General features: G+C 33.9%; 1 protein-coding gene across 2 annotated transcripts; it reads right to left on the bottom strand.

Moving 5' to 3' along the window:
- Positions 1–336: 336 nt before the first annotated feature.
- Positions 337–27,983, bottom strand: LOC129003124 (m7GpppN-mRNA hydrolase-like). 2 transcript variants are annotated; one of them, XM_054431364.1, is made up of 7 exons: positions 27,773–27,983; positions 26,587–26,752; positions 24,728–24,946; positions 23,900–24,165; positions 3,284–3,527; positions 2,014–2,143; positions 337–800 (listed from the first exon to the last, which is right to left on the bottom strand). In XM_054431364.1, exons 1-7 carry the CDS (start codon positions 27,841–27,843, stop codon positions 667–669), a joined length of 1,230 nt encoding a protein of 409 aa, XP_054287339.1. In that variant the 5' UTR covers positions 27,844–27,983; the 3' UTR covers positions 337–666. The 2 variants fall into 2 exon arrangements, with proteins under 2 accessions (XP_054287339.1, XP_054287340.1); XM_054431365.1 differs by having other exon boundaries at positions 3,359–3,527; positions 27,773–27,982.

Below are 27,983 nucleotides of genomic sequence, written 5' to 3'. Positions count from 1 at the left end.
TCCCTATGCGCATGCGCGAATGAGTGGACGTTTTAAACGTAGCTCGCAAAGTGAAGGGCCCGAGTAGCATCCATCCGAATCATTTCATCCGTCCGCGGACGCCAGTGTGAAACCGCCTTAATGACGAGGAATCTACTTTAATAGTTTAGGAATCTATTGTGAAGCATTTTACCATTTGGAGTTCAAAATGTAATTTTTTTATAAGTTCATGTGATAAAAGATTTCACTAACAACAAGAGAAGGTGCAATAAATGAGTTTATGTAAAACACAAATTGTATCTACTATTTATTTTACAAAATTGTATAAAAACTATAAAACATAAATACAAATCAGTCTTCCTAAAATCAACAATGATTGCTATATTTCAACTAGACTAAATTAAACAATTATAACATAACTGTTCCAACAATCATTTTAATTCACCTCCATTGTAATGAATCTATAATAATAAAATATTTCCCGTTTTAAGGTAATATGTTATAATACCTTTAAAATATGATTAAAACAAGTGCAGATTAAATACTAAATAAAAACAGAATTGTTCAACAATAGTGTAGATAATTTCAAATTGACAACATTTTCTAGGAGAAATGTGTTTAGAATAATAAAATTTATTGGATAATATAAATTAATAATACCTCAAATGGAAATTTTCTAGATCACAATCAACCCAATGTTTGCAGAATCGCTTGACGATTGAATTTGAAGTTCATCCATGACGGTGCCTTAAAGTCAAGTGGCAGTGGGTCGTTCGGTAACTTTTTAGTACCATTTTTGACTGGCTTGGATCTTTCTCCATCTGAAAAAACCCAAATTAAATTTTTAAAATCAACAAACTTGAACATCTAATGGTATAATATTTGAACTAGAGATGGAACTAGTCTCAACATTTTGGGAAATTTGCTCAACAATAATATTTTACTAATTTTTAGCAGAACTAGCCTACATTAAATTTAAGATTTTCTTGGGACAGGATTTTTTTTTCAAACCGTCAGCAATTTCGGTGTGATTGCACGGAATGATCATTATGTCTCTGCGATCGCTGGAGAAGTCCGCAATATCACTAAACTTGCAGAAACCAATGTTGTCTCCACAATGCCGGAAGATGTGGATTTCCGTAACATAAGTTTTTCTTGTTGCACACGTATAAAATTCTTATCCCAAAATAAAATACAATCCCCTCCATCTCTAGTTATGAGGGATTGTTACAGTAATTTTATTCAGTTTTAAGTTTTATGAAGTTGTGTGATCTAACTCAAAGTTTCAAAGTCATGAAAAATTATTTCATTTTAGTTAAGCATGCATTAGTAGTTCTAAATTCACATTTTTATTTGTTACTCATAATGGTCCATACATTATCTTTTTTTTTTTTTTTTTTTTTAAAGAGGTTGGCGGCCTCTTTTAACCTTGCATTTGCCCGTCCACATAGACTAAGCGCCCGTGCGTGGAACGTTTGCAGCAAAGCAAGGAGTGAGCCGGTACAGTACAAAGGTGAACTGTACTGATAAAATGTTATCGGCAGTGACCAGGATCCGAACCCAAGACATCGCTGCCTTGGGCCCGAAGTCCGCGACGCTACCGGCTGAGCCACCGACTCACTACTCTATCTTTTTTATCTTTTATCTCTATCTTTTTTTATCTTTTTGGGCTTAAAAACAGTTAGCTAACACATCTACAGAAAATACTGACAGAGAGAAGAATGTACATTTGAAAGACTGGTAACAGTATCATCAACAACTTCTTTGTTTGAATTTAATTTTTTGTTATAATTAGTTTATGATATTTTAAACAGTCATTGTGGACAAATGAATAAAATAACACCAATAACTCGGGTACAATAACTGACTATTAAAAAACAATACAAAATCAAATTTGGCAGACTCGTGTTGGTTCAACCACAGTACTATCCCCGTCTTTCTGGAACACGCTAAAGTTCTACATTTTACATTTATGAGATTATTTCCATAGTGTTTACAGTATACGTTTCAAGTAGTAACAGAACGAGAACGCACCTTGATTGGCTAACAGCTGCTTTCTTGCCTTTGTGTTCTGCTTGCGTTCCTTGCGGCCGGAATTACGAGGAGGAGACGCGCAAGAAGATTTGACTGCTTGCGGAGTCTGTCTTAAAGTGTCTATTTCTGTCTGTAATGGTAAAAAATAGTTACAATTTACAATAAAAACTCAAATTTTGTCTAGAAAAAGAACATGCTGTTATGATCAAAAATTAAGCAAAATAGGAATAAGGAATAACAGAATTCAGATTGTGTTGGTCTAAAAATTAATGAATGAATAAACTGTGATTTCAGCTATAATGATTTGATCAAAATGCGCAAGTAGTAAAAACATTAAATACATTTCACAAACAATTTTACAACTATGGATACAAAATACTGCTACAGTAGACTCCCTCTTATTGGGACACCTTTTAACTGGACATTGGTTTAACCGGACTACACTCAGCGGAAATTACATCTCTATAACCGGACAATTTTTATCAGGACATTTGGTTTAACCGGACTAGATCGGCAGGAAGTGGGCGGTACTGAAACAACAGTTCTTGTGGAATAGATTTGAGACCAGTGATCACATGTCTAAATACAATGCTCTCCTAAATTTAAGTCAAATATCATTTAAACGGTCCGTTTTTACGAGTTTTTGGGGGACGTCGGTTTAATCGGAAAATCCGCTATCCGGACTGGCCTCGGTCCCGAGGAGTCCGGATATGAGGCAGTCTACTGTATAGCCTGATTGAATAGATTTCAACCATTTCAGGTCTATGAAATCCATTCACATGAGTTAACATGAGTAAATAAAAAAGTTGTTTTATTAAAACATTTTTATTAGACATGAGATTTTTTTTTTAAATGTCTAAACTGAGCTATATGACCCAACAATCAAGAACAAGGTTTCATTACTTGACGTTTCTAAGTCATAGTGCTTATTTTTGACAATCCAATGATTTTTTTACATTCTTGATCCCGTAAGGAGCAGATTAACAAGAGTCAAATGTAAGTGGTAGATCTTGGTCTTCAGGATATGACCACGTAGATGAAGTAGGTGAATAGTTGACGTCATTGCGGAAGCGACACAGCAGTCCCAAGGCGCTAACACTAGTGAATAGTTGGTATTAAGTGCTGTATCACATCTGCAATGTCAGTAACTACTTCATCTTCATCTACATAGTCACCTGAAGACTAGGATCTACCTTTATCAACTGCGAAAGCCTATCACACAGGGAGAAAACTGTATTAATATTAAATGTGAAAAGTGGTTCAATCTTACTATCGTCATTCCAAATCGGCGACACTGTTCAATTTGTAAAAGCATGCTGAACATATACTTGACGGTTGCGTTCACCTGCGGCACCATAGACGAGGTGTTTCTCTTAGCTTTAGGTCCGACACTGGTGCTACCCAGCATCCCCTCCATCTCCCTCGGTCGTACCTCCAGCTCACCCATAGACTTGTACCTCTGTCTGCCTCGTGTGTTCTTCTGCTGCCTTTCTTGTATCCACTTTCTGATCCTCCTGCGATCCAAGATAAAAGGTAAGGAATAAGTCTATATAAATAATATAGGTCAGTGATGAGTCAGCACTCAGACGGAACGGACCTCTTATCAGTTTCCTGCTCCCGTGCGAAGTTCAATGATAGTGCACGCATATGTTACAAATGCAGTTCGTTTTTGTGTTTAATATAGTTTTAATTTAATTTGTTTTTGCTAAATTGCTGTGTTTTTTTTTTGAAAATTTAAGTCAACCAAATAGTAAATATGTCTAATTGTGGTGTTTGTATGAAAGTGTTAAAATCCAATCAGACTAAACTGTCATGTTTTGATTGCAAAAAGAACTTTCATGGTGTTTGTCTAAAAATGAGCAAGTCGGATGTAGATTGCATCATGTCAGATGATCTCGTGTGGCGGTGTGATCCATGTGCATCTACAAGACGCAAGAGAGTATGCGGTTTGATTCTCAAATGGCTGAAGGTAAGCTAACACTGGATGACATTATGGCAGCTGTGAATGAGATAAAAGAGGGTCAAAAATCAAATGAAATTGACTTCGACAAATAATTTGATAATTTATGCAAAAAGATTGAAGAAAATTCTGAAGTAATAAAATCTCAAACCAATAAGATAAATGAGTTTCAAGGTATCGTTGAAAAGCTAACTGCAGAAAATCGAGCTCTAATCCAAAAGGTGGAACAACTGGAAACCCGTATAGAGGAGATAGAACAATATTCTCGCAGTAATGCTGTCGAGATACATGGCGTTCCTCATGAAAGTACTGAAGATGTTGTCTCAGTGGTACAGAAGGTAGGCGAAGCATTGGACTTTAACATCACTGATTCCATGATTGACGCATGTCATAGACTAAGGCGGAAACCTGGCACCAGCGGTCCACCGGCGATCATCGTCAAGTTTGTTAGACGCTTGGACAAAGAGGAGATTATTTATTTTTATTTATTTATTTATTTATTATCATCACATTACATCAATGATTGACAGGTGATTTATCATCAAACTAAAATCTATTGTAACAAAACAACAATCATAATATTAAAAACAATTATACATTTGTTAGGAAATCTTCCAGTGAAAAAAATGCCTTCTCCAGAAGCCATATCTTAAGTGTTTTTTTTAAATTTCAATATGCAATCAATTTCTTTTATTGTTGAAGGCAGCTTATTATAAATTTTGGGTCCCATATATTGTGGGGATAAATGAAATAATTTTAGTCTATGTTGCATTGGCTTTATTATTTTTTTGTATCTTGTATCATGTCTGTGAGAGGGCTGACTCTCCTTAAGTGTATCCAAGTTACTCTTGACCATCAAAGAAATATAATAAATATAAGAGCTGTATAAAGTGAGAATTTTGAATCGACTGAAATATTCTTGGCAATGTGTATCTGGAGGAACCTTGGCTATATGTCTAATCGCCCTTTTTTGAAGAATAAACACTTTTTTGCTTTCACTATACGATCCCCATAAAATAAGTCCGTAATTCATAATTGAAGCAAAATAAGCATGATATACTGCAATTTGTGTGTCAAAATTTGTTGTATCTCTAATTACTTGTAATACAAATACAGCTGAATTAAGTCTTTTTGATAAATTTTTAATGTGAGTTTGCCAATTTAAATGTGAGTCTATTTTTATTCCTAAATAATCAACTGAATCTTGAGAAACTATCAAATTTGAGTTTGAATTTAGATGTTGAGAAAACGGCGTGTGAAAAATAATCTTTCGACGCGCCATATGAATCTTCCCGTGGATCAACCAGTGTTCATAAATGAATCGATGTCACCTGCAAGGCGGAGGCTACATGTGGCGGCGAAGGAGATCAAGCGCAATAAAAACTATAAATATTTGTGGGTGCGCGGTGGAAAAATTTTCATCCGGAAGGAAGACGGCTCTCCTGTCATAAACATTAATAGCCAGGCTGACCTTGGTAGACTGTAAGTAGTAGCCTACATTGAGTACTTTTCAATCAGACTATTTTTATGTTTTAAGAAATTTAAATACCATATGGTAATGCTTTATAGGCCTACTGTTAATTTTCTTTGTGCAGTGATCAATTTATCAATTGTGGTTTATTTATTTTACATTTTATGTCCAACAATAAGAATCCATCTATGTTTGTATGTATAAAATTAAAGTAAATAAGAAAAATGAGTTTTGAAATAATCCATCAAAATATTAGAAGTATTAGGAAAAACTTTGATTTGTTTTTAGTAGAATTAACAGCCAGAAATGACTTTCCAGAAATAATTTTATTAACTGAAACCTGGATTAGCAGTGCTGAATCTTGCTTATACAAAATACCTAATTATACAAGTATATTTAAGTGTAATGATTCATATCGAGCAGGAGGTGTAGCAATATTTATTAAAACTTCTATAGAAATTATTCAATTCAATCCTATTATATTTAACTCAGCTGATATAATGCATGTAACAATCAAATTACAATGCAATAGCTATGACCTGCTTGTATTTTACAGATTCCACTCATTTCCAAAAGAATATTTTATTACTGAATTAAAAGAATATTTTAGATCTCATTTAAACTTAAAATCATTAAAAAACTTATTTTTAGTTGGTGATTTTAATATTAATATAATTGAAGATTCTTTCATAAATGATGAGTATAAATTTCTTATGACAGCAAATGGATTAGAATGTTTTATCAATGAACCAACTAGAATAACTACTGAGTCTCAAACTTGTATTGATCATGTCTTTATTAGAGTTGTAAATAAGAGTTATATTAAAATACAAGCTAGAGTTGAACATTTAATTATAACTGACCATAGTTTGGTGCGTGTGTCAGTATCAGGTATAAGTCAAGGTCAAGTAAGGTTGTGTAGTGCTGGCGATACGCCGGCTTATCACATTGATTACAAGACCCTCAATTCTCTTCTTGATAACGCCGACTGGGATCTTGTTTATCAGCAACAAAATGCTTCTCTAGCATATGATTGTTTTCTTGGATCATTTTTGAACATGATACTTAGAAGTAAAGTCGAAGTAGGCAAAAGAACTGTATTCAATAAATTAAAACCTTGGATCACTGACTTTATTTGCATGAAAATAAAAATTAGAAATAGAATTTTTAGAAATGTTAAAAAACACCCAAACAATGAAAATTTATATAAATAGGCCTACTATAAAAATTACAGAAATAAATTAAATCAAGAAATTAAAGTTTTGAAGAATGAGTATTATAAAAGGGTTTTTAATGATTGTAACGGCAATTCAAAAGCCATATGGAGTGTAATAAATAATCTCACAGGGCAAGATAGTAGAAAGAGTGATAAAATATCTTTGTTGGTAAATGGTACTGATGTAAGTGATCCTGAAATAGTCAGTAATGAGTTTAATACATATTTTTTAAATGTAGTCAATGAAATAGATATAAGTACAAGTAAGCCAGGGAACTTTATGTCTCTGGAAATGAAAAATATTTTTAAGAGTGTTTATCAATTAAATTCCATAGTTCTTGAACCTGTGACTAAAGAAGAATTGCATAAAGTGGTAAATTCTTTGAAGAACAAAACATCACCAGGTATCGATGGGATTAGTTCCTCCTTGATAAAATCAGTATTTGAAAAGATAAGTGATGTACTACTCTATTTAACAAATACTAGTCTAGAAAGTGGGGTTTTTCCAGCTAAATTAAAAGAGGCAGTGGTTATTCCAATTCATAAATCCAATTCAAAAGATATCTGTGGAAATTATCGTCCGATTTCTTTGTTGTCTTCTTTTTCAAAAATATTTGAGAAAATAATGAAATTCAAACTTGTTAATTTCCTGGAGAAAAATAACTTTTTTAGTAACAATCAGTTTGGTTTTAGGGAGGGTTTAAATACTGAAATGGCTTTACAAAAATTCATCGGTTCTATATACAATGGGCTAAACTCTTCACTTAAAGTAAGTGGTCTTTTTCTAGATTTAAAAAAAGCATTTGACACAGTTGATTTTAATATTCTGCTTTCAAAATTATACAATTGTGGAATAAGAGGGGTTGCTTATAATTGGTTTGAGAGCTACTTAATTGGACGAAAACAATGTGTCAAAGTAAATGGTAAATTTAGCGCTCTGGGAGAAATTTTATATGGTGTTCCACAGGGTTCGGTTTTAGGGGCAATCCTCTTCCTAATTTATATTAATGACCTTTGTGATGCATCTTTCCATGGAAAACTAACTTCATTTGCTGACGACACAGCTCTGTGCTATGCCGGAGAATCATGGGAAGAAGTTAAAATGGCAATGGATACTGATTTAATGTCTCTAAAATGGTGGTTCACCCAAAATCATATGGTTCTCAGTACGGAAAAAACTAAGTATATCAATTTCAGTTTAAGAAAGTCTTTAAAAGATGAAGATCTTGTTATTTACAAATGTATTAAATGTCTATGTCAGCAAACCAAGTGTAATGATTTTTGTGCTCTAGTAGGAGAAGCTGTAGAAATAAAATATCTTGGCCTAACATTAGATAGTGAATTAAATTGGAGAAAGCATGTTTTTAATCTAAAAAACAAATTAAATAATGTGTTAAGAATTTTTTACTTTTTAAGGGAATTGTGTAATGAGGACATCTTGAAAAGACTTTATTTTTCTTTAGTCCAAAGTCGTTTAGAATATGGTTTGACTTGTTGGGGTGGAACGTACAAATCAAATATAAATTCTCTTTTGTTACAACAAAAACATTTTGTCAGATTAATTTTAAGAAAAGTAAAAACTGAAACTTCAAAACCATTGTTTTACTCTTTAAAGATTTTTCCGCTAGAGTATCTATATGTATATAAGGTTTTAAAATATTTTTATAGTAAAAGTGGCAATCGTAACTTTTTTGGAACTTCATACTGAACAAAACTAAGAACTGGAAACAATTTTCCTGTCCCAAAACCAGTGAACACTTTCTTTACTAAAAGTTTTATTTTCATGGCACCAAGGATGTATAATTTGATACCAGATTATATAAAAAGTTCCTTTAATCCTACAGTTTTTTCAAAACGATTACAGAAATGGCTTTTTACGCAAACAAACATCAATTTTCTTATTACTATACAGGTTTAACACATTTCAATATAATATTTTTTTTAAATCTGTATACTTCATCAATTAAAAGTAGTAGGTACAGCAAGAAGTATATGTTTTGAAAGTGCATTTATTTATTTTTGAGGCAGGAGTATATATTTTAAGTTATCATTTAATTTAAATTCATTGTTAAGCCCCTGAGCTGTATATATTATTGTAAGACTAGATTACTTACGTCAATAGCTCATTGAATTTCATTTCATGTTTCAGTACATGTTTCGACACATTGTCATCCTCAGCTGAGTACTAGTGAAGTTTTTATTCACCATATGGTTTCGTCAATGTTCAATTAAATAAACACGTAACACAAATACGACACGACACGGAACATATACATTTAAAACACGTAAAGCTTTAGACATGCAGGCCTGCTCGAACAAAACACACGGTCACGCCGCGGGTCGGGGACAGACTGACTAGTGACTATTTGTTTAACCAGGCTTATCATTGTTATCACGGAGGCAGTGGACAGCTGTTTCTTTGGTAGGAATGATAGAATTGAATATCGAGTTGGAGCTAAAATTTAGTTTTTCATTCAGAACAAATTTATTTTCATCGTTATTTTTGTGAGCTCTGTATATTTCGTACTCCTCCAACGTGTCCAATTTTCTGCCCTTTTCACAAATGTGGAGTATTTCTAGACTGTCTTCTATTGTTCCGAATGAGTGGTTATTGTCGATTATATGTTGGCTGAATGCTGATTTCTGTTTGTTCGTCCTAGGGTTTGGTCTGTGTTCCTTAAATCGTGTGTTAAACCCGCGACCAGTTTGGCCTATATATATGCTCGGGCAGTCAGCACATTTTAGTTTATAGACACCAGTTTTGTTATTATTGTTCATTTTTGCATTTGGCGTTTTGTAATTCAGCAAGTTTTTTGTTTTATTCTTCGTGTTGAAGACTAGGCTTAAGTTGTTATCCCTCATAGATTTTTCCAATGTGTGTTGTATGGTGTGACTGTATTCAATACATACATATTTAGCCTTATTTTCATGGTTTAGTTGGCAAGTTTCGATGTTAGTTTTTCGTTTGTTCTTATGTTTGGTGATAAGTCTGTCCACTAAACTGTCAACATAACCATTTGCCCTAGCGATGTGTTTGATTATAGCTACCTCTGAATCAAAGTCGGATTTATTTAATGGTATACTTAGTAAACGGTGTATCATTGAGTTGTAGGCACCCATTTTTTGTGAATGTGGATGGTATGAGCTGGCATGAATTGTTTGATCAGTTGTGGTCGGTTTTCTGTAGATGCTAAATTCAAGTTTCGTGTCCTTCTTTTTTATGGTTAAATCGAGAAAGTTGAGTTGGTTATTATTTTCTATTTCAATGGTGAATTTCAGTTTTGGAGCTATTTTGTTGAGGTAGTTGTGGAGGAGGTTCAGTTGTCTATTGTTTCCATTGAATAACATTATTGTGTCGTCTACGTATCTATAGTAGAATAATATTTTGTCCTTATATTTGTTTTTATTTGAAAAGATGTGTTCATTTTCAATATGATCGAGGTAGATATTGGCTAAAAACCCTGATAGTGGTGAACCCATGGCTAGGCCGTCTGTTTGTTGGTAAAATTTGTCTTCAAAAATAAAATAATTTTGTTTTAATATCTCTGTTAGAAGTTCCATTAACTCATTTATTGCTTGAGGTTCTAGGGTATTTGATGAATTTAGGTGGTTGTTCACAATCGTCAGAGTTTCATCTATAGGTACATTTGTATATAGGTTTACTATGTCAAATGAAGTCAATAATTGATGGGGTTTGGTGTTAAAACTCTTGATATTGTCTATGAGTTCATACGTATTTTTCAAGCTGTGATTGTTTTCAAGAATAATATGAGTTTTTAGAATACATTCAAGATGTTTTGCAGCTTTGTAAGTTGGTGCTGAGATGTAATTAACTAGAGGGCGGATTGGGGTGCCTTCTTTGTGGAGTTTAGGCAATCCACGTAGCGTTGGTGCATGAGGGTTCATCTCTTTTAGGCGTTTAATAATGTCGGCGGATAGAAGTGTTTTACTTTTATTTATAAGACCTTTGATCCTCTCTTGATATATAGGAGTCGGATCTTTGTTCAAAGCTGTGATGTTATTGTTCTCTATAAAATGTTTAACTTTGTTTACATACTCATCTTTGTACATGATAACTGCAGTATTACCTTTGTCTGCTTTGCATAGGATGGCTTTGTTTTCGATTAATTTATTTTTTATATTGTTTAACGCTAAATATTCACGTTTTTGTGTAGCTGATAAGTAAGAATTGTTTTCATATTTATTGTTGATTTTCTTTGAAATGATATGTCGAGTGACAGTTTTATACTCCTCATCAGGAATGGCTTTTATGGCGCATTCTGCATTGATCAATTCCTCAAAATAACCTTTTTTCCCAGATTTGGGTAAGTTATAGTTAAGACCTTTTTCTAATATGTCCATTTCATCTTGATCGAACACTATGTTAGTAAAATTGGTTGTTCTGGGGTAAAAGTTAAAATCGAATAATAGGATTTCTTCTTTGGATTTTTGTTTATTTATCAATAGATTGAGTTTTTTCCTCAAAGTTGCCTTCTTGTTCCTTATTATTCTAGATACAGAGCTGTTGATATTGTCTATGAAACATTGATATTGTGCTGGGTGTGTTGAGTTAGCTAATTCCAAATGTTTTTTGTATAGTAATGAGTTAAGAAGGTTCTTTTTAGAGTATAGAAATTTTATTTCATTACGGATCCATGATTTCTCTGCTGTGATCTTTGCTTTTTTGGCTGCAATTGATTGGTTGTTTATTTTTATGTGCACATAATTGGGTTTGATGTTGTGTCGTAAACATGTTTTGTTGAACTTGATATTTTGGATTGTGTTATTCAATTTCAACTTCACATTCTTGTACTGATTGGCTAATATTGCTTGACTAGCTTGATTATTTAAATTCATTGTTAAGCCCCTGAGCTGTATATATTATTGTAAGACTAGATTACTTACGTCAATAGCTCATTGAATTTCATTTCATGTTTCAGTACATGTTTCGACACATTGTCATCCTCAGCTGAGTACTAGTGAAGTTTTTATTCACCATATGGTTTCGTCAATGTTCAATTAAATAAACACGTAACACAAATACGACACGACACGGAACATATACATTTAAAACACGTAAAGCTTTAGACATGCAGGCCTGCTCGAACAAAACACACGGTCACGCCGCGGGTCGGGGACAGACTGACTAGTGACTATTTGTTTAACCAGGCTTATCATTGTTATCACGGAGGCAGTGGACAGCTGTTTCTTTGGTAGGAATGATAGAATTGAATATCGAGTTGGAGCTAAAATTTAGTTTTTCATTCAGAACAAATTTATTTTCATCGTTATTTTTGTGAGCTCTGTATATTTCGTACTCCTCCAACGTGTCCAATTTTCTGCCCTTTTCACAAATGTGGAGTATTTCTAGACTGTCTTCTATTGTTCCGAATGAGTGGTTATTGTCGATTATATGTTGGCTGAATGCTGATTTCTGTTTGTTCGTCCTAGGGTTTGGTCTGTGTTCCTTAAATCGTGTGTTAAACCCGCGACCAGTTTGGCCTATATATATGCTCGGGCAGTCAGCACATTTTAGTTTATAGACACCAGTTTTGTTATTATTGTTCATTTTTGCATTTGGCGTTTTGTAATTCAGCAAGTTTTTTGTTTTATTCTTCGTGTTGAAGACTAGGCTTAAGTTGTTATCCCTCATAGATTTTTTCAATGTGTGTTGTATGGTGTGACTGTATTCAATACATACATATTTAGCCTTATTTTCATGGTTTAGTTGGCAAGTTTCGATGTTAGTTTTTCGTTTGTTCTTATGTTTGGTGATAAGTCTGTCCACTAAACTGTCAACATAACCATTTGCCCTAGCGATGTGTTTGATTATAGCTACCTCTGAATCAAAGTCGGATTTATTTAATGGTATACTTAGTAAACGGTGTATCATTGAGTTGTAGGCACCCATTTTTTGTGAATGTGGATGGTATGAGCTGGCATGAATTGTTTGATCAGTTGTGGTCGGTTTTCTGTAGATGCTAAATTCAAGTTTCGTGTCCTTCTTTTTTATGGTTAAATCGAGAAAGTTGAGTTGGTTATTATTTTCTATTTCAATGGTGAATTTCAGTTTTGGAGCTATTTTGTTGAGGTAGTTGTGGAGGAGGTTCAGTTGTCTATTGTTTCCATTGAATAACATTATTGTGTCGTCTACGTATCTATAGTAGAATAATATTTTGTCCTTATATTTGTTTTTATTTGAAAAGATGTGTTCATTTTCAATATGATCGAGGTAGATATTGGCTAAAAACCCTGATAGTGGTGAACCCATGGCTAGGCCGTCTGTTTGTTGGTAAAATTTGTCTTCAAAAATAAAATAATTTTGTTTTAATATCTCTGTTAGAAGTTCCATTAACTCATTTATTGCTTGAGGTTCTAGGGTATTTGATGAATTTAGGTGGTTGTTCACAATCGTCAGAGTTTCATCTATAGGTACATTTGTATATAGGTTTACTATGTCAAATGAAGTCAATAATTGATGGGGTTTGGTGTTAAAACTCTTGATATTGTCTATGAGTTCATACGTATTTTTCAAGCTGTGATTGTTTTCAAGAATAATATGAGTTTTTAGAATACATTCAAGATGTTTTGCAGCTTTGTAAGTTGGTGCTGAGATGTAATTAACTAGAGGGCGGATTGGGGTGCCTTCTTTGTGGAGTTTAGGCAATCCACGTAGCGTTGGTGCATGAGGGTTCATCTCTTTTAGGCGTTTAATAATGTCGGCGGATAGAAGTGTTTTACTTTTATTTATAAGACCTTTGATCCTCTCTTGATATATAGGAGTCGGATCTTTGTTCAAAGCTGTGATGTTATTGTTCTCTATAAAATGTTTAACTTTGTTTACATACTCATCTTTGTACATGATAACTGCAGTATTACCTTTGTCTGCTTTGCATAGGATGGCTTTGTTTTCGATTAATTTATTTTTTATATTGTTTAACGCTAAATATTCACGTTTTTGTGTAGCTGATAAGTAAGAATTGTTTTCATATTTATTGTTGATTTTCTTTGAAATGATATGTCGAGTGACAGTTTTATACTCCTCATCAGGAATGGCTTTTATGGCGCATTCTGCATTGATCAATTCCTCAAAATAACCTTTTTTCCCAGATTTGGGTAAGTTATAGTTAAGACCTTTTTCTAATATGTCCATTTCATCTTGATCGAACACTATGTTAGTAAAATTGGTTGTTCTGGGGTAAAAGTTAAAATCGAATAATAGGATTTCTTCTTTGGATTTTTGTTTATTTATCAATAGATTGAGTTTTTTCCTCAAAGTTGCCTTCTTGTTCCTTATTATTCTAGATACAGAGCTGTTGATATTGTCTATGAAACATTGATATTGTGCTGGGTGTGTTGAGTTAGCTAATTCCAAATGTTTTTTGTATAGTAATGAGTTAAGAAGGTTCTTTTTAGAGTATAGAAATTTTATTTCATTACGGATCCATGATTTCTCTGCTGTGATCTTTGCTTTTTTGGCTGCAATTGATTGGTTGTTTATTTTTATGTGCACATAATTGGGTTTGATGTTGTGTCGTAAACATGTTTTGTTGAACTTGATATTTTGGATTGTGTTATTCAATTTCAACTTCACATTCTTGTACTGATTGGCTAATATTGCTTGACTAGCTTGATTATTTAAATTCATTGTTAAGCCCCTGAGCTGTATATATTATTGTAAGACTAGATTACTTACGTCAATAGCTCATTGAATTTCATTTCATGTTTCAGTACATGTTTCGACACATTGTCATCCTCAGCTGAGTACTAGTGAAGTTTTTATTCACCATATGGTTTCGTCAATGTTCAATTAAATAAACACGTAACACAAATACGACACGACACGGAACATATACATTTAAAACACGTAAAGCTTTAGACATGCAGGCCTGCTCGAACAAAACACACGGTCACGCCGCGGGTCGGGGACAGACTGACTAGTGACTATTTGTTTAACCAGGCTTATCATTGTTATCACGGAGGCAGTGGACAGCTGTTTCTTTGGTAGGAATGATAGAATTGAATATCGAGTTGGAGCTAAAATTTAGTTTTTCATTCAGAACAAATTTATTTTCATCGTTATTTTTGTGAGCTCTGTATATTTCGTACTCCTCCAACGTGTCCAATTTTCTGCCCTTTTCACAAATGTGGAGTATTTCTAGACTGTCTTCTATTGTTCCGAATGAGTGGTTATTGTCGATTATATGTTGGCTGAATGCTGATTTCTGTTTGTTCGTCCTAGGGTTTGGTCTGTGTTCCTTAAATCGTGTGTTAAACCCGCGACCAGTTTGGCCTATATATATGCTCGGGCAGTCAGCACATTTTAGTTTATAGACACCAGTTTTGTTATTATTGTTCATTTTTGCATTTGGCGTTTTGTAATTCAGCAAGTTTTTTGTTTTATTCTTCGTGTTGAAGACTAGGCTTAAGTTGTTATCCCTCATAGATTTTTTCAATGTGTGTTGTATGGTGTGACTGTATTCAATACATACATATTTAGCCTTATTTTCATGGTTTAGTTGGCAAGTTTCGATGTTAGTTTTTCGTTTGTTCTTATGTTTGGTGATAAGTCTGTCCACTAAACTGTCAACATAACCATTTGCCCTAGCGATGTGTTTGATTATAGCTACCTCTGAATCAAAGTCGGATTTATTTAATGGTATACTTAGTAAACGGTGTATCATTGAGTTGTAGGCACCCATTTTTTGTGAATGTGGATGGTATGAGCTGGCATGAATTGTTTGATCAGTTGTGGTCGGTTTTCTGTAGATGCTAAATTCAAGTTTCGTGTCCTTCTTTTTTATGGTTAAATCGAGAAAGTTGAGTTGGTTATTATTTTCTATTTCAATGGTGAATTTCAGTTTTGGAGCTATTTTGTTGAGGTAGTTGTGGAGGAGGTTCAGTTGTCTATTGTTTCCATTGAATAACATTATTGTGTCGTCTACGTATCTATAGTAGAATAATATTTTGTCCTTATATTTGTTTTTATTTGAAAAGATGTGTTCATTTTCAATATGATCGAGGTAGATATTGGCTAAAAACCCTGATAGTGGTGAACCCATGGCTAGGCCGTCTGTTTGTTGGTAAAATTTGTCTTCAAAAATAAAATAATTTTGTTTTAATATCTCTGTTAGAAGTTCCATTAACTCATTTATTGCTTGAGGTTCTAGGGTATTTGATGAATTTAGGTGGTTGTTCACAATCGTCAGAGTTTCATCTATAGGTACATTTGTATATAGGTTTACTATGTCAAATGAAGTCAATAATTGATGGGGTTTGGTGTTAAAACTCTTGATATTGTCTATGAGTTCATACGTATTTTTCAAGCTGTGATTGTTTTCAAGAATAATATGAGTTTTTAGAATACATTCAAGATGTTTTGCAGCTTTGTAAGTTGGTGCTGAGATGTAATTAACTAGAGGGCGGATTGGGGTGCCTTCTTTGTGGAGTTTAGGCAATCCACGTAGCGTTGGTGCATGAGGGTTCATCTCTTTTAGGCGTTTAATAATGTCGGCGGATAGAAGTGTTTTACTTTTATTTATAAGACCTTTGATCCTCTCTTGATATATAGGAGTCGGATCTTTGTTCAAAGCTGTGATGTTATTGTTCTCTATAAAATGTTTAACTTTGTTTACATACTCATCTTTGTACATGATAACTGCAGTATTACCTTTGTCTGCTTTGCATAGGATGGCTTTGTTTTCGATTAATTTATTTTTTATATTGTTTAACGCTAAATATTCACGTTTTTGTGTAGCTGATAAGTAAGAATTGTTTTCATATTTATTGTTGATTTTCTTTGAAATGATATGTCGAGTGACAGTTTTATACTCCTCATCAGGAATGGCTTTTATGGCGCATTCTGCATTGATCAATTCCTCAAAATAACCTTTTTTCCCAGATTTGGGTAAGTTATAGTTAAGACCTTTTTCTAATATGTCCATTTCATCTTGATCGAACACTATGTTAGTAAAATTGGTTGTTCTGGGGTAAAAGTTAAAATCGAATAATAGGATTTCTTCTTTGGATTTTTGTTTATTTATCAATAGATTGAGTTTTTTCCTCAAAGTTGCCTTCTTGTTCCTTATTATTCTAGATACAGAGCTGTTGATATTGTCTATGAAACATTGATATTGTGCTGGGTGTGTTGAGTTAGCTAATTCCAAATGTTTTTTGTATAGTAATGAGTTAAGAAGGTTCTTTTTAGAGTATAGAAATTTTATTTCATTACGGATCCATGATTTCTCTGCTGTGATCTTTGCTTTTTTGGCTGCAATTGATTGGTTGTTTATTTTTATGTGCACATAATTGGGTTTGATGTTGTGTCGTAAACATGTTTTGTTGAACTTGATATTTTGGATTGTGTTATTCAATTTCAACTTCACATTCTTGTACTGATTGGCTAATATTGCTTGACTAGCTTGATTATTTAAATTCATTGTTAAGCCCCTGAGCTGTATATATTATTGTAAGACTAGATTACTTACGTCAATAGCTCATTGAATTTCATTTCATGTTTCAGTACATGTTTCGACACATTGTCATCCTCAGCTGAGTACTAGTGAAGTTTTTATTCACCATATGGTTTCGTCAATGTTCAATTAAATAAACACGTAACACAAATACGACACGACACGGAACATATACATTTAAAACACGTAAAGCTTTAGACATGCAGGCCTGCTCGAACAAAACACACGGTCACGCCGCGGGTCGGGGACAGACTGACTAGTGACTATTTGTTTAACCAGGCTTATCATTGTTATCACGGAGGCAGTGGACAGCTGTTTCTTTGGTAGGAATGATAGAATTGAATATCGAGTTGGAGCTAAAATTTAGTTTTTCATTCAGAACAAATTTATTTTCATCGTTATTTTTGTGAGCTCTGTATATTTCGTACTCCTCCAACGTGTCCAATTTTCTGCCCTTTTCACAAATGTGGAGTATTTCTAGACTGTCTTCTATTGTTCCGAATGAGTGGTTATTGTCGATTATATGTTGGCTGAATGCTGATTTCTGTTTGTTCGTCCTAGGGTTTGGTCTGTGTTCCTTAAATCGTGTGTTAAACCCGCGACCAGTTTGGCCTATATATATGCTCGGGCAGTCAGCACATTTTAGTTTATAGACACCAGTTTTGTTATTATTGTTCATTTTTGCATTTGGCGTTTTGTAATTCAGCAAGTTTTTTGTTTTATTCTTCGTGTTGAAGACTAGGCTTAAGTTGTTATCCCTCATAGATTTTTTCAATGTGTGTTGTATGGTGTGACTGTATTCAATACATACATATTTAGCCTTATTTTCATGGTTTAGTTGGCAAGTTTCGATGTTAGTTTTTCGTTTGTTCTTATGTTTGGTGATAAGTCTGTCCACTAAACTGTCAACATAACCATTTGCCCTAGCGATGTGTTTGATTATAGCTACCTCTGAATCAAAGTCGGATTTATTTAATGGTATACTTAGTAAACGGTGTATCATTGAGTTGTAGGCACCCATTTTTTGTGAATGTGGATGGTATGAGCTGGCATGAATTGTTTGATCAGTTGTGGTCGGTTTTCTGTAGATGCTAAATTCAAGTTTCGTGTCCTTCTTTTTTATGGTTAAATCGAGAAAGTTGAGTTGGTTATTATTTTCTATTTCAATGGTGAATTTCAGTTTTGGAGCTATTTTGTTGAGGTAGTTGTGGAGGAGGTTCAGTTGTCTATTGTTTCCATTGAATAACATTATTGTGTCGTCTACGTATCTATAGTAGAATAATATTTTGTCCTTATATTTGTTTTTATTTGAAAAGATGTGTTCATTTTCAATATGATCGAGGTAGATATTGGCTAAAAACCCTGATAGTGGTGAACCCATGGCTTTCAATACTTTCATATTGAAAATGAACACATCTTTTCAAATAAAAACAAATATAAGGACAAAATATTATTCTACTATAGATACGTAGACGACACAATAATGTTATTCAATGGAAACAATAGACAACTGAACCTCCTCCACAACTACCTCAACAAAATAGCTCCAAAACTGAAATTCACCATTGAAATAGAAAATAATAACCAACTCAACTTTCTCGATTTAACCATAAAAAAGAAGGACACGAAACTTGAATTTAGCATCTACAGAAAACCGACCACAACTGATCAAACAATTCATGCCAGCTCATACCATCCACATTCACAAAAAATGGGTGCCTACAACTCAATGATACACCGTTTACTAAGTATACCATTAAATAAATCCGACTTTGATTCAGAGGTAGCTATAATCAAACACATCGCTAGGGCAAATGGTTATGTTGACAGTTTAGTGGACAGACTTATCACCAAACATAAGAACAAACGAAAAACTAACATCGAAACTTGCCAACTAAACCATGAAAATAAGGCTAAATATGTATGTATTGAATACAGTCACACCATACAACACACATTGAAAAAATCTATGAGGGATAACAACTTAAGCCTAGTCTTCAACACGAAGAATAAAACAAAAAACTTGCTGAATTACAAAACGCCAAATGCAAAAATGAACAATAATAACAAAACTGGTGTCTATAAACTAAAATGTGCTGACTGCCCGAGCATATATATAGGCCAAACTGGTCGCGGGTTTAACACACGATTTAAGGAACACAGACCAAACCCTAGGACGAACAAACAGAAATCAGCATTCAGCCAACATATAATCGACAATAACCACTCATTCGGAACAATAGAAGACAGTCTAGAAATACTCCACATTTGTGAAAAGGGCAGAAAATTGGACACGTTGGAGGAGTACGAAATATACAGAGCTCACAAAAATAACGATGAAAATAAATTTGTTCTGAATGAAAAACTAAATTTTAGCTCCAACTCGATATTCAATTCTATCATTCCTACCAAAGAAACAGCTGTCCACTGCCTCCGTGATAACAATGATAAGCCTGGTTAAACAAATAGTCACTAGTCAGTCTGTCCCCGACCCGCGGCGTGACCGTGTGTTTTGTTCGAGCAGGCCTGCATGTCTAAAGCTTTACGTGTTTTAAATGTATATGTTCCGTGTCGTGTCGTATTTGTGTTACGTGTTTATTTAATTGAACATTGACGAAACCATATGGTGAATAAAAACTTCACTAGTACTCAGCTGAGGATGACAATGTGTCGAAACATGTACTGAAACATGAAATGAAATTCAATGAGCTATTGACGTAAGTAATCTAGTCTTACAATAATATATACAGCTCAGGGGCTTAACAATGAATTTAAATAATCAAGCTAGTCAAGCAATATTAGCCAATCAGTACAAGAATGTGAAGTTGAAATTGAATAACACAATCCAAAATATCAAGTTCAACAAAACATGTTTACGACACAACATCAAACCCAATTATGTGCACATAAAAATAAACAACCAATCAATTGCAGCCAAAAAAGCAAAGATCACAGCAGAGAAATCATGGATCCGTAATGAAATAAAATTTCTATACTCTAAAAAGAACCTTCTTAACTCATTACTATACAAAAAACATTTGGAATTAGCTAACTCAACACACCCAGCACAATATCAATGTTTCATAGACAATATCAACAGCTCTGTATCTAGAATAATAAGGAACAAGAAGGCAACTTTGAGGAAAAAACTCAATCTATTGATAAATAAACAAAAATCCAAAGAAGAAATCCTATTATTCGATTTTAACTTTTACCCCAGAACAACCAATTTTACTAACATAGTGTTCGATCAAGATGAAATGGACATATTAGAAAAAGGTCTTAACTATAACTTACCCAAATCTGGGAAAAAAGGTTATTTTGAGGAATTGATCAATGCAGAATGCGCCATAAAAGCCATTCCTGATGAGGAGTATAAAACTGTCACTCGACATATCATTTCAAAGAAAATCAACAATAAATATGAAAACAATTCTTACTTATCAGCTACACAAAAACGTGAATATTTAGCGTTAAACAATATAAAAAATAAATTAATCGAAAACAAAGCCATCCTATGCAAAGCAGACAAAGGTAATACTGCAGTTATCATGTACAAAGATGAGTATGTAAACAAAGTTAAACATTTTATAGAGAACAATAACATCACAGCTTTGAACAAAGATCCGACTCCTATATATCAAGAGAGGATCAAAGGTCTTATAAATAAAAGTAAAACACTTCTATCCGCCGACATTATTAAACGCCTAAAAGAGATGAACCCTCATGCACCAACGCTACGTGGATTGCCTAAACTCCACAAAGAAGGCACCCCAATCCGCCCTCTAGTTAATTACATCTCAGCACCAACTTACAAAGCTGCAAAACATCTTGAATGTATTCTAAAAACTCATATTATTCTTGAAAACAATCACAGCTTGAAAAATACGTATGAACTCATAGACAATATCAAGAGTTTTAACACCAAACCCCATCAATTATTGACTTCATTTGACATAGTAAACCTATATACAAATGTACCTATAGATGAAACTCTGACGATTGTGAACAACCACCTAAATTCATCAAATACCCTAGAACCTCAAGCAATAAATGAGTTAATGGAACTTCTAACAGAGATATTAAAACAAAATTATTTTATTTTTGAAGACAAATTTTACCAACAAACAGACGGCCTAGCCATGGGTTCACCACTATCAGGGTTTTTAGCCAATATCTACCTCGATCATATTGAAAATGAACACATCTTTTCAAATAAAAACAAATATAAGGACAAAATATTATTCTACTATAGATACGTAGACGACACAATAATGTTATTCAATGGAAACAATAGACAACTGAACCTCCTCCACAACTACCTCAACAAAATAGCTCCAAAACTGAAATTCACCATTGAAATAGAAAATAATAACCAACTCAACTTTCTCGATTTAACCATAAAAAAGAAGGACACGAAACTTGAATTTAGTATCTACAGAAAACCGACCACAACTGATCAAACAATTCATGCCAGCTCATACCATCCACATTCACAAAAAATGGGTGCCTACAACTCAATGATACACCGTTTACTAAGTATACCATTAAATAAATCCGACTTTGATTCAGAGGTAGCTATAATCAAACACATCGCTAGGGCAAATGGTTATGTTGACAGTTTAGTGGACAGACTTATCACCAAACATAAGAACAAACGAAAAACTAACATCGAAACTTGCCAACTAAACCATGAAAATAAGGCTAAATATGTATGTATTGAATACAGTCACACCATACAACACACATTGAAAAAATCTATGAGGGATAACAACTTAAGCCTAGTCTTCAACACGAAGAATAAAACAAAAAACTTGCTGAATTACAAAACGCCAAATGCAAAAATGAACAATAATAACAAAACTGGTGTCTATAAACTAAAATGTGCTGACTGCCCGAGCATATATATAGGCCAAACTGGTCGCGGGTTTAACACACGATTTAAGGAACACAGACCAAACCCTAGGACGAACAAACAGAAATCAGCATTCAGCCAACATATAATCGACAATAACCACTCATTCGGAACAATAGAAGACAGTCTAGAAATACTCCACATTTGTGAAAAGGGCAGAAAATTGGACACGTTGGAGGAGTACGAAATATACAGAGCTCACAAAAATAACGATGAAAATAAATTTGTTCTGAATGAAAAACTAAATTTTAGCTCCAACTCGATATTCAATTCTATCATTCCTACCAAAGAAACAGCTGTCCACTGCCTCCGTGATAACAATGATAAGCCTGGTTAAACAAATAGTCACTAGTCAGTCTGTCCCCGACCCGCGGCGTGACCGTGTGTTTTGTTCGAGCAGGCCTGCATGTCTAAAGCTTTACGTGTTTTAAATGTATATGTTCCGTGTCGTGTCGTATTTGTGTTACGTGTTTATTTAATTGAACATTGACGAAACCATATGGTGAATAAAAACTTCACTAGTACTCAGCTGAGGATGACAATGTGTCGAAACATGTACTGAAACATGAAATGAAATTCAATGAGCTATTGACGTAAGTAATCTAGTCTTACAATTATCATTTAATTTAAGTTAGCGTCTAAGAGCTGTTTTAGTTTTAAAATGTATGTATAAATGGAGCCTCCATTCAGGCTAGGCCTTGGAGGTCCTAAATTTTCCCAAAAGTAATATAATTTAGTTTGAACATGTAGATATATGGCTACTGTAATTAACTTGAAAATCAAATTTTTGTTTTATATAGCTTATCAGTTATTCTTTTTTAAGTATGTTTCTCATCCTTAGTATATTATAGGTCATGCCATGGCTAGTAGTGTAATAGTGATGTTGTAAACAATTTAATGTAAAAAAAATGGGAAAATAAATATCTTATTTCTTATTTCTATAAAGAATAAGGCCTCCCTTGCCGTACAGGTCTTCATGAGGTAGGAGCAAGATTAGAAACGATATCCTCCAGGTTGAGGTTGAACCCTAGGCTGACAAGCTCTGTAAAAAATCCATAACTATACTTAACGAATAACCAACAAACAGCCTCGGATCAGGAAAGAACTACAATGAATCAGACCAATATTTGTTAAAAGGACTTGAGAATTGGAACACGCTAGAAGGACCAGACGGAGAAAGATTTGCAAAATTGAGAACAAGGCAAGGAGATTCAGCAGACTAGGAGCGATGGAGGCAACTTGTTAGCGAGGTCAAATACCATGGCCATGGGAGTAAGTAAGGAATAAGTAACATAGGAATATGGGATTAGAACTATGGTAAGGAATATGGTAAGATAAAAGTTGAATATGATTGGCAAGTCTTTCGATAATATAAAACAAAATAATATATAACATAGACTTAAGATCACTATTATACTACTGCAATAATACATACTCAGCAATAAATCAAATAAAATAATAATATCTATGGTTCTTACCGTCAACGCAATCAGGGGTAATATTCCACTACGGCCGTTTCAGAGATGACTCCATTGTCAGGTGCGTAGTGGTACACTAAACTATAGTCTTGTCACATTTACACAAATTGTCTTCATTTGCATTGCGCCAGGGGTTGAATAACTCAAATTTGTTCAACCCCTGACACAATGCAAATGAAGACAATTCGTGTTAAATGTCACAAGACTATAGTTTAGTGTACCTGTGTGTTTACGCACCTGATCTCCGAAATGGCCCTAGTGAAATATTACCCCTGATTGCATTGACGGTAAGAACCATAGATATTATTATTATATTTTCAAGCAATCTGCCACACTCAAGAATAAAATAAATCAAATGTTATACAGGTAATTACCTGATGAAAGGAAGTACCATGAAGAAAGAGTTGGTGTTCACCCCCATTTTCACTTTCGGAGTGACGTCTTTCTTGTTGCTCGGTAAGTCAGAAACTGGGAACCATTCCACAGCCTTGATCTCGTTCCTTGTTTTTGGTTCAAACTTTGTGTCCAGAGGTACTCCAGGGATGATGTACAGCCTGACCAGCTGTTCATGAATTGTAGCCTCAATGTATTCATTTTGATTGAGAAGATTACTGATGTCAAATCCCGTTTCTTCTAGAACCTGTTGAGAGAGAAGTTCATTAAATGAAAAATATGATCAATAAGCTAGCACTCAGGAATGTCGAGAAAGTAACATACAACAAAAGGGCCAAGGATTTTTAAGAGGATAACAGGCTTAAACCTGAATGGGTAAAAATCTAAACTGTCATAAGGAACACAAAACATTACACTATATACACACAAAATTTGAATAGCCTATTTCTATTTTACTGACAGCATTTTCAATTAAGGAAGTGAGTGTTTTCTTTAGGCCCAATATGGTGGCAAGTGAGTTCCTTAATTGAAAATGCTGTAAATTACAGTGAGATATTCTAATGTTGTGTGTATAGTGTAAAGTTTTGTGTATCTTGTGCCAGTTTGGACTCTTTACCATTCAGGTAAGTCTGCTATCCTCTCAAAAAATCCAAAAAAAACTCAGGAATGTCAATTTGTTTAAATGATATATTGTATGGCCATTTGTATTGTTTAGTATATTGTTACATGAATCCAAAACCAACAAAATATTTTAGAAAGAGTTCCATTTGTTTAAAAATAAATAACAAAACCCTTCACAGAAGACGTACCTCTCGGGCAGCGCACTTATGAGGCTCCTCGTCCTGGTTCACTTTGCCCTTGGGGAAGCCCCAGGAACTCTTGGCCCAGTAGCTCTGCACCAGTAGCACATGTGTGAGGTCCTGGGACAGTAGGATGGCGCCAAACGTCGGCACCGCCTGCTTGTACTCCTTCCATGTGCTGATCACCTCGTCAACGTTGCTCACGTACTGTTGCAGCGTAGGAATATGCTGAAGCAATGCATATGAAGATTTCAGAATAGTTCACTCTTCAATTTAAGAATAAAAGTATTTGTAATCAGGATGTCTACCTTCCTTAATGTGAATCTAGGTCTGGATAAGAGACCTTGCTGTGACATAGATTTTCTTTAATACAGATATAAATTTATTTAACACTTTTAATAGGCTTACAATAAAACCTCACTAACTACACAATTTTTGGACCCAGAGATTGTCAAGTGTGGGGGGGGGGTTGTAAACTTGAACCAAAACATACAATTAAAACTAACTGTTCTTAAAAACCTGTTTTTTTTCATGTACCCTGTCCCCTGTTGATTGTCAAGTTAGTGTGAGGTTCTTTTACTGTAGCTTACCTAAAAGAAAAATTGTACAGTAGAGTCCTGCAAACTCAGCGTAATGTGGACTGGAAGGGTGCCGAGTTTGTGAAATTCCGGGTCATCGGGAACTAGGGTTAAAAATAAGAACAATACAATTTTTAAGCTTATAAACTGCCTCTTTTATTTATATTACAAGTTAGTATTAAGTCATCAGATATAGTACAACACATCCTTGGTACGAGCTGCGAATGATTTGGCTTGAGTCCATGTTTAACTCGGACTCAAAAAATCACTGATTTTCTAGGCCAGGTGATGGCCGAGTTATCCAGACTGCCGGGTTATCGAGTGCCGAGTTTGCGGGACTCTACTGTACTAGATTAGCAAAATCTAGTATGCTGAACCAACCAGGTTGAAAATTAAAGCCTAAATTGCCATTGTGTATTAATGAACTATACAAAAATTAATAGAGGTGTGCGAGTGGCTCATCTATAATATTAAAACGAAACAGTGTTTTTTTATTTCACAATTCTGAATCAACCACTCGATGGATTTTCATGATTTTTGTGTTGAAAGAAAGATAATTTTGAGAACTAGGGAATGTCGAAGCCATAATTTTAGTTTAGGGTCCCAGTTTTATAGAAATTAAGTTTTAATTCTTAAAAAGTCTAGCAGCCGACGCTAAGATTCTAAACTAGCTTTTGGCATAACACAATTTGCTTAACATAACAGCTGTAAACATTCAGCTTTTGTATCACAAATTCAGCATTTGGATAAAAATGTAAAGACATACTTAGGGTTGACTTATTTATACTATGTGTAATGCTAATCATTGATACGTTTAATTCTTCTGTAAGAGGATGGCAGATTAATTAAATATAGGTACATAGTAAAATACTATGATGTTCAAATTATTTTTTAAAGCAATCTTTGTAATCTTCGATTTGTTTTAGAGCAATATAATTTGTTTTAGCTAACAGCTGGTTAAAGATAAACTATGGAACTATGAGGTTATTTTATTTACTCTTATTTTCTCATAAAAATATTGTTTGTCTAATGTTTCAACACACGGAAAAAAATCCATGTGTCACCGATCGTGTTGCTTATGTTTGCTATGTAGCCTATTTAATAAATATGCAAAGTAAGAGTTTTTATTGATTTTATTTACCTACAATTTATTGACTATAAATGGCTTGAATAACTTACATGCTTGTATTATTTATATGTACAAAACACATTTTTTGTCTAATTATTCTACACCCGAAAAAAATCAAAGACACAGATGAAGGGTTAAGCATGTAACTTATACCGCAATACCTGGAATATGTGAGTTGTAAATTCTTTCATACTGCAAGGTTTGAACTTGACAGGGTACGATTCAGCACAGTAGAAATCTAAATAAAACCAGTGAGCGAGTTCAACCTGAAACAGGACCCTCACTGGGTCTCGTCTCTCTTCTTCAGGAATGTTGATAATGAATCGGCTGAAAATATTACCTGATTAGACTAACTTATGGTTTCATCCAAGTAGCCTATAATATACTTAAGTTATATATAATATAATAGGCTATATAATATAATAATATAATACGGGTATAGGCCTACTATAAGTTAAGTTAGTAAAGAAGCACCTGTGCTGATAGTTAAACCAATTATGACCATGTCAGTCATACAAAATGCGGTTAGTCAGCATTGAAATAACTTAAGTACAGCCTAATGGTTAAATTCAGTTGATATACCTATCAAGAATTTGAAGCGAGTTTGGGCCTGTCAGAGACCAACATAGGTAAAATTATAAATAAATAAAGAAATTAAATTAGCCTATGTAAATAAAAAGAAAGCATTAAACCTCATTACTTTGCATTTAAATTTAAAAATTCCCCTTTTTGCCCCACAAACCTCTCGTCCCAGACCAAACTCCTTCTTGATCCTTGTCATGCCTACCCAAGAAAATATTCCTGGAGCCGCCCCTGGTTAGATACAAAGTGGAATGGAGAGCAAAGATTACCAAACGTCAAAGGTATATCCAGAAAAGGGACCTTGAGTCGATCATTGAAGGCTTATCAGTTCTTATTTAGTCATTAGGTAGGTCGTGCCTTATGCAGATTCGTTAAGTGTTTTGAAAGTTTTTGGACAATTTGGTAATTTTTTGGGTTTATTGTCGTTTTCCACGGACAAATGACGTCATTTTTGGGATCAGCATTGCATTTAGAGTAGCCTAGAATAGGCCAAACATTTTCAAAAATCGGGTGCAGACACTTAAATGCATATTTACCATATAAATATAATATTTAGCACAAAATATGTCTGGAGTAGGCATAGGCCTTTAACTTCAAAGGCAAACCAAATCATGATTAAACCAGCACTTTCCAAATCAAACTGGAAAAGACTAGATATTAAATCCGACCTTTTAGGCTATGGAAATCGGGGAGACTTGGCTAAGTGGTATTAGGTTATTCCAATAGCCATTTAAAGGTAATATTCTTTAGAAAAACTAGAATTACCTGCTTAAATCATTGATAACATCGAGTGGAATTGTATGTTCCCCTGGCTTGCTAGTGAAGTTCAAATCCATCTTCTTGCTCTTCTAAAAAAGCAGCTTGAATTAGTACGATATTATTCAGTTTAGTTGACGAAGTTAGAATGAAAAGGTATGTTTTTTATAAACTAATTTATATTCTTCAAAATATATTAAAAACAAAATTGCTAATGTGT

This window comes from Macrosteles quadrilineatus, unplaced genomic scaffold, assembly GCF_028750875.1.
Source record: "Macrosteles quadrilineatus isolate MER2022 unplaced genomic scaffold, UCM_ALF_1.0 Scaffold_9__3_contigs__length_116548681, whole genome shotgun sequence".
NCBI classification, from domain to species: Eukaryota; Metazoa; Arthropoda; class Insecta; order Hemiptera; family Cicadellidae; genus Macrosteles; species Macrosteles quadrilineatus.
Note: the sequence above shows the minus strand (reverse complement) of the source record. Positions and strands in the feature narration are given on the sequence as shown.

What these genes read in the sequence shown, in the direction of transcription:
- LOC129003124 (XM_054431364.1), bottom strand. Translation starts at nt 27,843, where the DNA reads ATGGATTTGAACTTCACTAGCAAGCCAGGGGAACATACAATTCCACTC. An exon ending in TTACAACTCACATATTCCAG is followed by an intron (nt 24,947 to 26,586) that starts GTATTGCGGTAT and finishes GCATTGCTTCAG; the next exon opens with CATATTCCTACGCTGCAACA. An exon ending in ATAAGTGCGCTGCCCGAGAG is followed by an intron (nt 24,166 to 24,727) that starts GTACGTCTTCTG and finishes CTCTCTCAACAG; the next exon opens with GTTCTAGAAGAAACGGGATT.